The sequence below is a fragment of the Helianthus annuus genome, chromosome 11 (genome assembly GCF_002127325.2).
Source record: "Helianthus annuus cultivar XRQ/B chromosome 11, HanXRQr2.0-SUNRISE, whole genome shotgun sequence".
In the NCBI taxonomy this organism is placed as follows: domain Eukaryota; kingdom Viridiplantae; phylum Streptophyta; class Magnoliopsida; order Asterales; family Asteraceae; genus Helianthus; species Helianthus annuus.
In genome coordinates, this window is record NC_035443.2 from 159,142,672 (window position 1) to 159,155,182 (window position 12,511).

The 12,511-nt window shown below is 34.4% G+C and overlaps 1 protein-coding gene across 2 annotated transcripts; it reads right to left on the reverse strand.

The window, feature by feature from the left end:
• Window positions 1-1,536: 1,536 nt before the first annotated feature.
• LOC110890839 (translocase of chloroplast 34) lies at window positions 1,537-7,401 on the reverse strand. 2 transcript variants are annotated; one of them, XM_022138487.2, is made up of 8 exons: window positions 7,327-7,401; window positions 5,862-5,965; window positions 5,603-5,710; window positions 5,372-5,496; window positions 4,484-4,748; window positions 4,300-4,368; window positions 3,516-3,677; window positions 1,537-1,839 (listed from the first exon to the last, which is right to left on the reverse strand). In XM_022138487.2, exons 2-8 carry the CDS (start codon window positions 5,958-5,960, stop codon window positions 1,762-1,764), a joined length of 906 nt encoding a protein of 301 aa, XP_021994179.1. In that variant the 5' UTR covers window positions 5,961-5,965; window positions 7,327-7,401; the 3' UTR covers window positions 1,537-1,761. The 2 variants fall into 2 exon arrangements, with proteins under 2 accessions (XP_021994179.1, XP_021994178.1); XM_022138486.2 differs by having other exon boundaries at window positions 7,322-7,396.
• Between the last annotated feature and the right edge of the window lie 5,110 nt (window positions 7,402-12,511).

The following is a 12,511-nucleotide window of genomic DNA, read 5'->3' on the forward strand; positions in this document are numbered from 1 at the left end:
TTTGCTTGAATGGTAGTGTGACAAAAAATATAGGTTTAGCCACAAAGGGATTTGTGCTTTGTGAGGAATTGGGTATAGCTTGAAGCACAAGATGTTTCAATGATTTTGCTTTTTATAGGGGAGGCCATGTAGATCAGTCTTGGAACATAAGTCCATAGACCATTCGTTACGTAGGTGCCAACTAAGCGAAGGTGGAGAACCATGCCCTTGGGGACTACCCAAGGGTGTGGAGGGGAAGTCATGACTACCCAAGAGGGGCCCACCAAAATTAAAGCAGCCAATCAAATTAAAGCATGCAAGAAGAGAGAGAGAGAACAAGGAAGAGGGGGCCCACCACTTTGGCTCGTCTCCAGCGTCCGGGAGAGGACGCCACTGACGCGACGGGGCGGGAAGGGGCAGTGTGGGACGGTCCGGGACGGGGGCGACGGGGGGAGGATGGACCCCATACCCTTCGGTCTAATAACAAATCTTTACCATGAAATCATGAATGAGAGCCTGATCCTAGGAACCTGTGTTTGAACGTGCATGTAGGAAACAGTATTGGTACACAATTATTTTGTCTATCTTAAATAAAGGTCTTTTCATTTGCTGTGATGATGTGTTGGCTATGAGGTCTCCAACATTCTTTTGGAAGAATAGTTGGGTTTTGGATGGAAGTTGCAATCCTGTATTTTTTAAGGTTTTCTGTCTTTTCAAAATAACTTTTCCACCTTATATAAAAAGTTTTATTAAAAAATCATTTTCACTTGTCTAAACATTATTTTGACTGTTGTTTCAAAAAGCTAAGCCAAACACCCCCTAAAATAAAGCAAGGGCTTTAGACCCCTGCTTCTCTGGCGCCCCCGAATTCTATAAAAAAAATGTATATGTATACACAAAGATGACATATAAATTATGGACCAAAGCAATTTTTGTGACAAAAAAGCAATTGTATTCTTTATCCGTTTCGAGTCCCCAACAAGCTTGAGACGGGCTATGGTTTGCAACCATGCTCACACCCATCGCACCACACCACCATCATAGTTTAGGGTTTCTCATAACATTAAAAAAATTACTGATATCTGAATCAAAAATCTATCAACTGAAATGAAAATGTGGCCCAAATCATTTTTGTAGGTGTGCTTACAGCCCCTTTTAAGCCCAAAAATAAATATCTAAATCAATCATTCACATAAACATTGGACAAGACACATTAACATTAATCTAGTAAAATATCATAACGTTTTCAAAATCTTGCTTTAAAAGCATTTGGCCACTGTAACTTGGCAGAAGATCAGTACATGGTGCAAAGTTCCGCCAATTTTCGTGTTCACTTTCGGGTCATACTAAAAGCGTAATCCAAATGATCATCTTGGCAACTTGTTGGGCTATCTGGAAAGCAAGAAACGAGTTGATACTCTGGCAAACGGGTCAACATTGAGAAGATATTTGGCGATAACGTTCTTATGGATAAAACACCAGGCGAAATGTAATGCAATCGAGTGGAGGTGAATTTTGAGCTATCAGTTTAGTTTTGTATTGGATCATTCTAATTAATACATATATGAAATAAAACTATTATTATAGCTCAGCTTATTACACACTGTCAATCAAGGAATACAAACAACATCAACTTAAGTTCAACAAAGGGTAAAGTCTTCAATCAAACAAAGCTTGCTTTCTCAAATTACAAACCAAAAAAATAGTCGTGGATCATATTGCTCGATACCTGCTGCTAATGTGCTCGAGGGTATCATCGTAATTTCTCATCGATCACGCGCCTCATGCCCATTGAGGCTTTACCTCTTTGTCAATATCATTCTTGATCCATCTTTGAATTGGTTTCAAGACAAAGAAGTACTGTCAAGATACACAATTCAGAATATTAGAATTGAGTGCCAAATATCAAACCGTATATTTTTGAACGGGTTGATTTGGGTTGCGTTTATTGCAGATGGGTCAAATCAAAACAAAACGGGTTGAAAGTAACCTCCTAAATTGTAGAGTTAATTACACAAATGGGTCCTGTGGTTTATACTTAATTTCGCCTTTGGGTACTAACTTTATTTTTTAATAGATTTAGGTTCTATGGTTTCAATTTTGTAACACCTTTGGGTACTAACACCAAAATTAGTTAATTAATGACTAAAATACCCTTGCATTTTTTTAAGTTTATCAATGTAACACATTTGGGTACTAACACCTAATTTTATTTAAGTTTAAATCAATTTTACAAAATCTATTTATTTTTTTTATTTTCATCTTTTTATTATATCTCTTAATTAACATAAACTCTATTTATTTTTTTTTATTTTCATATTTTTATTAAATTTCTTATTTAACATAAAATCTACTTGTTACACCAGTATTTTTTTAAATAGATTTTTTAAATAAAATCTACTAGCTATATAGTTTTATGTAAATTAAATTTCTTACTAGTTTTAAATAATGTAAACCTTACTCGTTTTCAATTTTGGATATATATGATTGATAATAATAATAATAATAAATATCTTTCATGTAAAAAAAAATAAGCCATTTTTAACTTGTTTTTTTGTTCATTTACATTTTACTATTTTAGAAAGATATTTAATTTACATAAAATCTACTAGCTGCACCAGTAAAATCTACTAGCTATATAGTTTTATGTAAATTAAATATCTTTTTTTACAAAAAAAAAAAAAACGAGTTAAAAAAAGGCTTAAATTTTTTTAGTTTTATCTAAAATACCTAGCTATATAGTTTTATGTAAATTAAATATCTTTCTAAAATAGTAAAATGTCAATGAAAAAAAAAGCGAGTTAAAAAAAGGCTTAAATTTTTTTACATGAAAGATATTTATTATTATCAATCATTTCAATCCAAAATTGAAAACGAGTAAGGTTTACATTAGTTAAAATGAGTAAGAAATTTAATTTACATAAAACTATATAGCTAGTAGATTTTATTTAAAATATCTATTTAAAAAAATATTGGTGTAACAAATAGATTTTATGTTAAATAAGAAATTTAATAAAAATATGAAAATAAAAAAAATAAATAGAGTTTATTTTAATTAAGAGATATAATAAAAAGATGAAAATAAAAAAAAATAAATAGATTTTGTAAAATTGATTTAAACTTAAATAAAATTAGGTGTTAGTACCCAAATGTGTTACATTGATAAACTTAAAAAAAATGCAAGGGTATTTCAGTCATTAATTAACTAATTTTGGTGTTAGTACCCAAAGATGTTACAAAATTGAAACCATAGAACCTAAACCTGTTAAAAAATAAAGTTAGTACCCAAAGGCGAAATTAGGTATAAACCGCAGGACGCATTTGTGTAATTAACTCTAAATTGTATTTATTTCAAGATTTAGCTTATTTTAATCATAATTAACGTAGTGATTACTTATATAAAAAATTAAGACGGTAAAAAAGTGTTTGCGGGTCAACCTAACCTAGCCCGTTTTAGCCTGTACTTAGAAAGAACACAAATTTTGATGGCGTAAACGGGTAGGATCCAAGAAAACATATCGGGTTCAAAAACTTACTTGAAATGCGAGGATTAGAGGAATGAATATTTTCCCTCTATCATTCGGGTTCGGTCCATCAATCAACTTCTGGTCAACGAATATGCTTTCGCTTTCGGTCAGTGCGACTTTTGTGATTGTTTCAACGATGCTCGGAATCCAAGCGGTACCATTTGGAAGAATCTGTAAGCGCAAAACAAAACCAACAAGCCCCAAAAATGTATGACGAATGCAGACACATAATGAATGAGGAAGAAATTTAGAGGTGGCAAAATGGGTGGGTTGACTAACGGTCAAAATGGATCGGGTCAGGTTGACCCGAAACACTTTTTGTCCAAAAGTTTCTCATTTTTCATACATTATTAAGATGTCAAATATGATTAAAAAAATTGGATTATTTCATTTATTAACCAACTTTTTGAATAAAATAATTTAGGAGGTTGGGGGGGGGGGGGGGGGGGGGGGGGATATTCCACGGTCCTCCCAACCGCCGAGGTGATCCCACCTCGCAGACCACCACCCAGCAAGCCTGAGTCTGGGGGTAAGTCCGCTACCATAGGGGCATTGGGAACGAGCAAGACTCGAACCCGCCACCTCTGGGTTAGAATGCGGGCTGGTGGCCATTGGGCTGACACCCAATGGTTATGATTTAGGAGGTTTTATGTATTAAAAGTATGCTATGAGCAACTTTCCACCCGTACAGACTTTGTTACCGTACCCCACCCGGATCGACCCATTAAGAGGTAAACGGGTTGAAATTTCCAACTCTAATAGAAGGCAAATATATACGAAGCAAACGACCAACCTTTTCATCTTTCCCGTTTTTATTACATCTGGTACTGTTCTCAACCAAGCCAACAGGAATAGAAATGCTCTACAAGCACACAACAAATTTAGTAAATTTTGTATATGTTATGCGCGCGTGCGCGTGTGTGTGTGTGTGTGAGAGAGAGAGAGAGAGAGAGCGTAATTTTGAAGAGATGACGCACCTCGATATCTTGGTTTTTGAACCTAGCACCAAGATGTACAACCTTTAGAAGAGCCTCGGATCTTTTTGACAAAAACTCGTTGTACGTTAGACTATCTGGAGGCGACACTTGAGCATGTGTGAGCACTAAAATTGCTCTATGCCATATTTCTTGACCAAAAATGTTACTTATGGCTTTCACGACTTGTTTGTCTAATGTATCGACCCTATACGCGTCTAGACGGTCCACATAAAGCAAAACATCTATCGTCTTGTTCAGAAGAAACCTGCTCAGACAACCATATACAAAACTTAGTATTATTATAAGGGATATTGACCCCAACTTTCACCATTTGACCAATAACACTCCCAACTTACGAATTGTACCACGCCACTCCCAACTTTCAACTTATTTTCCTCTTGCACTCCCAAACTAACTAAACCCTAACCCAATTAGCTGACGTCAGATGCCACTAAACAAGTGCCACCTCATCAAAAAAGCTACGTCAGCTGCCATCTCAGATGCCATGTCAGCAAAAAAGTGTTATGCCAATGTGCCATGTCAGCAATAAACTAACTGGGTTAGGGTTCAGTTAGTTTGGGAGTGCAAGAGGAAAATAAGTTGAAAGTTGGGAGTAGCGTGGTACAATTCGTAAGTTGGGAGTGTTATCAGCCAAATGGTGAAAGTTGGGGTTATTTAAATCCAATATCCCTTATTTTTGTTGTTGAAATAATTTATGCAAGTATATTTGACACGCTATTAAAAAAAAAAAAAAAGGTGAAATGCCTTAGACAAAAAGTCTCGGGTCAATCCAACCAGACCCGTTTCAAACGTATATAGAAAAGTTCCACATTTTGATCCGAAACTAATTTGACCCATTACTTAAAAAATACGGGAAACAAAGATGACCTTTTGATGATGTCAATGGCTTGGTCATTGACATATCCACCCTCAACAATGCCTGGCGTGTCAATTATGTTTAACGTGAACCCTGAACGCTCCCGTGAAACCATTACGGGTCTTGGTGCTTCTGACTACAAGACCATTTCAGTGAATAAATAAGCAATTCAACATGTAAAATAAATATGTATAAATGTATAATATAACTCTTCAACAGCTTTTTGTACAATTAGTAACTACCTGGAAGGCGCTGACGGTAACCGCTCTCTCACCGATGATAGAGTTCACGGTTGAAGATTTTCCAACTCCGCCTTTTCCCATTACAAGGATTGTCAGTTTGTCCCTTTTCTGCAATATTATATGAGCGAGAAATCATGAGGATTTATTAAAAATGTGAACAGGTTCTTCAACTTTGTTGAATTTTTAGTGTTGTACTCTGCGTTTAACTTGTGTGTAACGGCGAATGATAAAGAGTATAAAAAGAAAGAAAGAGTTAGACCTTTTCCTTTAGTCTTCCCAATAGTTCAAGTAGCTTGTCTTGGGTGGCAGGAGGGAATTGTTGAATCCCGCTCCATTCACGAATCAACTGAGACGCCATGAAATCTGCAGTGTTCATATGTTTAGTTGATCATTCAATTATTTGAAGAATTAACATACTCCTATTTAGAGCAACTTGATAAAGTCAAATGGGCTAGAAAAGGCCCAACGTAAAACAGGCATAACTTTTGATCCGTCTAGAGTTGATAAACCTCAAAAATATAGACTTTGTAACAAATGGAAATAGACCCAAACATCCTCATCTCTAGCCCAAATTTTGACTTTCACATTTTTTCCCAAATTTCATTATAAAAACTGAGTGAATCATGGATTACATAAAGTCACACCTTCATTTAGTCATTTAGTTTCAACTCTAATTGTCAATTCTCATTTCCAAAGTCAAAACTCTACTACTACAAACACCTGTTTGGCAACATCTGAATGGTTAAGTGCTGAATCAGTAAGAGGTCTGAACCATTAAGTGCTGAACCAGTAAGAGGTATGAACCATTAAGAGCCTGCATAATGTTTAACCGTTCAAAGGCAAATGTTTGACCAATTCAGATTAGAGGTCTTAACCATTCAGAGGCAAATGTCTGAACCATTTAGACATCTGGTCGTGAAACAAACAGTTTGAACCATTAAGTGTTGAACTCAGAAGAGGTCTAAACCATGGGTGAAAATTAAAAACCGATTAACCGAAACCGAATAAAATCGACCTAAACTAATAACCGACGTTTCGTTTTTGTTTGCTTCGAAAACCGAAAATTACCATTCAGTTTCGATTATGCCTCCCTTAAAAACCAAACCCCACCAAACCAAACTTGTTTGAATGTTCATTACTGGATTTATGGCCCAAATTCAATAACAGGTGGTTAACAAAAATATTAGGTCACAAGTTTTAGCCCCAAATTCACTACTTTCGAGTTTCACCTAAATTTTTTTTGGGTCCTATCATTTCTAAAGCTAAATTTAAAACCGAAAACCGACCCATCCAACCCATACGAAAAAAGCGAAAACCGAACCTTCGATTTGCACACAAAGCCAACCTGTGCACATCCATATTAAACCTAACTGAACCACACAAACTAACTATACTTCAAAGTTCAAACAGAACCATATCAAACCAAGTCTCTGACTCTCTGTTGTCAAAACTCAAAACAAAACAAACCTAATCCACATTTCCACGTTAATCATTTAAATAATCCAAAAAAATATGAAAAACACAAACTAAACATACAGAATTTGCACCAATATTGAGTAAAACAAACAATGATAATTGATGAGCATTTTTAGTAAATATTGAACGAGTTTATACGCAAATATTGTGTTATATACTGAGAATTTCATAATAAGTGAAATAGTGACAGATAAGTGACAATGAAAATGCAAGAAGAACTGAAGAAGGGAAGTGAAGTCTTGCCGTACTGTGTCGATAGAGCTCCGATGGATAACCCTGAGCTACCAACTAGATAAAATATTCTGGTTTTATAAACTAGTGGGAAAGGGTATTTTGGGAAGTACACCAAAATTTACAAACTTATCTAATCTAACTTATGACAAAAGACTACAAATAATGCCACGTGGCATTATCTCCTTCAACCTAATAAATTTTATTTATATTTGTTTAATAAATTTCTTTTAATATTAATATTAATTAATAACCAATATATAGATAAGGGAAGGATGTATAGAAAATCCGAGTGAATTGCAAGTTTTGTCCTTTATCTTTAGGCCATTTTGCAAGTTTTGTCCTTTATGTTTAAATTTGACGAGTTTTGTCCTTTATGTTTGAAAATCAAGCACGTTTTACCCTTTGGGCCTTAAAAATCAAGCACGTTTTGTCCTTTATGTTTAAAAATCAAGCACGTTTTGTCCTTTATGTTTAAAAATCAAGCACGTTTTGTCCTTAAAAATCAAGCACGTTTTGCCTCAAAGGGTAAAACGTGCTTGATTTTCAAACATAAAGGACAAAACTCGTCAAATTTAAACATAAAGGACAAAACTTGCAAAATGGCCTAAAGATACAGGACAAAACTTGCAATTCACTCTAGAAAATCCACTTTAATTTAGAAAACCCGGGAAACTCAAAGCTCCCGATTTTTTTTTTTTTTTTTGAAAAAATTTACACATGTTATATACATGTTTTTAAGGGTTTTGGGCAAAAAAAATCAAAAAAAAACGCCGAGTAGATATTTTAAAAAAAATAAAAAGTTTTGGTGTAACACATGTTACATTCATCTGACATATTTGTAACATGTGTTACACAAAAACTTGTTTATTTTTTTTTAAATATCTACTCGGCGCTTTTTTGATTTTTTTTTTTTTTTTTTTTTTGCCCAAAACCCTTAAAAACATGTATATAACATGTGTAAATTTTTTTCAAAAAAAAAAACCATCGGGAGCTTTGAGTTTTCCGGGTTTTCTAAATTAAAGTGGGTTTTCTGTAGATACTTACATTATATATATATATAGATATTACTTATTTTTATCCTTATCTTTATCTTTATCTTTATCTAAAATTAATAAATAAGTTCAATTTTGCAATTTAGACCATTTGTCTTTTTACTTTTAACCCAAAGTTTTTCATCTTTTGCAATTTAATACCAACTCTTTTTTATTTCCAATTTTGGTCCACCATAGTTTTCATCTTTTCCAAGTTTTTCGTTTCGTTCTAAATTTTGTGAGTTAACGCACCGCAACGTGCGTGTGGGGTTCAATATTTTTACATATATTTTTCCCATTTGACTGACCCGTCGCGTCACATCTATTTTTCTGCGTTTGGCAAGTTCGTCCAACACGCGAGTCCTGGATGAACTTAGTTATTTTTTTCTATGTTTTACGTTTCGGTTTAATTTCTCAGCTACGAGCGTGTGTGATTCAAAGATTTTATGTCTGCTTTTCGTTCGGCGTTATTTTTTTCCCGTTTTTTATTTATTTTGTTTTTACGAGCTTTCCCGTGTTGGTGATCGCTGACAATGGTATAGTATTACTACTACTTAACACACTTTATGACAACCGCTGCAACGCAGGGGCTTAATACTGGTGATATAAAAAAAAGAGTTAAATGTCATTTTAGTTTATGTGATTTGAGTTATTTTATCAGTTTAGTCCAAATGTTTCATTTTTCGTTTGTGAGTCCAAAAAGGTTTCACCGTTGCCATTTTAGTCCACTGTGTTAACTTCATCCATTTTTTTCTGTTAACGAAAAGGCCAATTCGATCATTTTATATGTAATTTTGTTAACTAGAAGGGTAATTCGACCATAAAAAATGACCGAATTGGTCTTCTCGTTAACTATAAAAAATTGATGAAATTAACTCAGTGGAGTAAAATGGCAACGGTGAAACCTTTTTAGACTTACAGGTGAAAAAAGAAACATTTGGATTAAACTGGTAAAATGGCCCAAACCACAGGGAACAAAATGACATTTAACTCTAAAAAACATAGATTAAAAAGTGATTGAAAATAAAATCCTAATTCACTATACAACTTCGTGTTAGGCATGGGAATGTTTTTTTTTTTTAATTAGAAGCCGGTAGCAATGTAAGATACTGAATTTTGTCTTATAGAAGTAGGTTGAGATGACAGCCACGGGCCGCACCTTGATAGTGACCAACTATAAGAGTGGTTGGAGTGGGCACCGGAAAAGGCCCTTGGGGAAAGAAAAGTTACAGCTTCCGCATGGACGAGACGATGTTCCCGCTCCCTCACAAGTGATTCACTCCATCAGAGAGTACTTTCGGATTCTCCAACGTGTATTTGTCTGGGCGTGAAGTGATTTGGTGCGAGGTAGCCTTGTTTTCCGATGGTGCTTTCCAAGTGGACTTCGTCTAGCCTAACGGTAAAGGAGTCTCTCAAATAATGTCGTCAATTGCTACAAGACACAACACCCGACTCTCTTATATAATCTTTAGTTCTAACGATAAGACACAAAAGTCGCTATCAAATAACTTATAATTAGAAGAGTAAATTACAAGTTTTGTTCTTTATGTATGTACCAAATTGCAGGCGCTGTCCTTTACCTTTAAAATTGATGAGTTTTGTCCTTAACGTTTCAAAATCCTGCACGTTATGTCATTTAGGACAAACCCAGTTAATTTTTTTTTTTGTTAAATCTGATTACATATGTCACACCCTGTCTTTTGCGGAAGCGTATGATGTGTGACTAGCTTGTTATCATTGCATTCGATCATAATAAACAACTACAAGATTTAAAACGATGTTCATCCATTCGGAAAATTTTGAGGATCACAAACACTTGTCATTTAAGTTTTAAAACACAACCTTCATCTAGGTTACAATTCAACAAAAGTGGATGACATCTAAACTTGTAGTCTACTTCTAGTTACAACACTTGCGCCCAAGATCCATCCTGTCACCTGAAATACATGTAATTTTGGAAAACATCAACATGAAGTTGAGCGAGTTCATGCGTTTTGCATACCGTGTATGAAAACATGGTATGTATCTTATATAAATAAAGTATTCTTGCAAAAATCAATTTTTCTTGTGTACACCACGTACTAATTGAATGTTTGAACAAAGACATTACGGCATGTGAGGACATATGGAGCATTAGTGTTGGCTCCTTTAAGGCATGTGAGGACATATGGAGCATTAGTATTGGCTCCTTTACTGTGTCGATTACCCTCGACTGTGTCGATTAACCTCGACTGTGTCAATTTCCCTTGACTGTGTCGATTACCCTCGACTGTGTCGATTAACCTTGATTGTGTCGATTAACCTCGACTGTGTCGATTTCCCTCGACTGGGACACCGAAGCACTCAAGAGGTCACATAAGGACCATGAGTGGGGCTCGGCCGTACCCGTTAGATCTAACCCTCGTCCCTAATTACTGAATGTTTTTAATGGCTTGGTACTAGTTTTCACCAAGACTTTATGGCATTTTTAGTATTAAGTCTATGCTCACATGATCTAGTATTTTCTAGGCATTTCTTAAAGCACATCATACTCGGTCCTCGTTCTCACCAAGTGTGCTTCTAATATTTTTGTATTCTCGATTCGTATTGCACTCGGTACTCGTTCTCACCAAGAGTGCTTCTTGTATTTTTACCACTTGTAAAAATTATAATATTTGTAACATGTATTTCACCCCCGAGAGTTATAAAACCAAAAACAGTTAAAGAAAAGGGGGAGCATGAACTCACAACTTTGCGTTCCTGCGTCGTAAACTTCACCGGAGTTGCTTATCTAGCGTCGTGACCTAAACGCGTTTTATTAACGTTAGTCACTAGACTTGTATCGCACAAGTGCAAGTCACTATCTTTTGTATTTGTGTTCTTGTGTTAAAAATATTTATATTTTTAACTATTTGTCTTATATCATTTTCTCAAAAATAAATATACGTATCTTGTATTTTGCACCCGAATTATGTATTTTGTCCAAGTAATATATTTTCATAAATATATCCTCTTGTATGTGTCTAAGCATGTTGTACGTGTATTTTCATGTTTATACTCCTCATGAGTATTTAGTGTATCTTTACGTCTCAATACGCTAGCACGTATAACACATACTATATACACTTAGCACAAAAGTTGGTGATAAAATAATATATATTTTTCTCTCAAAAATATACATATTTATATCCACTTTATTTTTGAAGAAATCCTCATTTCTTATCACCAAAAATTAGGGAAACCTTGGTAATACCTTTAAATACATTTTTAGGGAATAAGTTCTTCAAAAACTTGTATTTTTCTAAGTGTCAAAATTTATAAAAATTTTGACAGAGTTTCCCCTAAAAATGGAGGTTTCCCATGTTTTCAAAACATGTGTTTATTTTCTTTTAAATCGTCAACAATCATCAACAACAATTATCAACAATAATCATCAACAACAATTATCAACAATAATCATCAACAACAATTACTAATTTTCCCCATTTCATGAACTTGCATATTTACAAAAATGTGTAGTAATTTACTAGCACATTTAGTAAGTCTTGTTATCTTTAAAAATAAGTTTAATTTCTTAAAAAAAACTTTATTTTTAAAGAATATGAAGTTCCACAACTTCTAGTCGGTTTTTACGAAAATTATTTCTTTGTTAAAACTTTTGTTACACTAGTGTTCGCACACTTGTTTGATCACAAAAAATCACTTTTGTTTGTGTAAGGTCCGGATTAGAACATGTGATTTCTTTTGACGCTTGGTCTTTTGAAAATACCACTTGTGGACACATAGATCGGCTAATTTTAGACACTATTTCATAAGTAAAAATACTTTTACACAAGTTCATGTTTCTTGTGTGGTAGAGTTTCACCTTTTAACCCTTGCACCATTTCAAACAAGCTTATGTCAAGATCCATGATCTTAACCAAACAGGGTTAAATGATGATCCGAGCTACCACAACGTAGATCGGGCCTAAATAATCACAAATTTCAATTACTACAACATTTACACAACTAGTGAGCTTTTAACCATCATTTTTCATGTTTTTAGTAGACTTTAATGCACCATTTTGTAAGATTTCGAGTTTTAATCATTACACATCACATTAACCACTTCAAAATAGCTCAAGAATGTGTTTTAAGCAACATACCACTAGCTCGAGGCTAGGGAAGTATCTAGACGCGAATGTGGTGG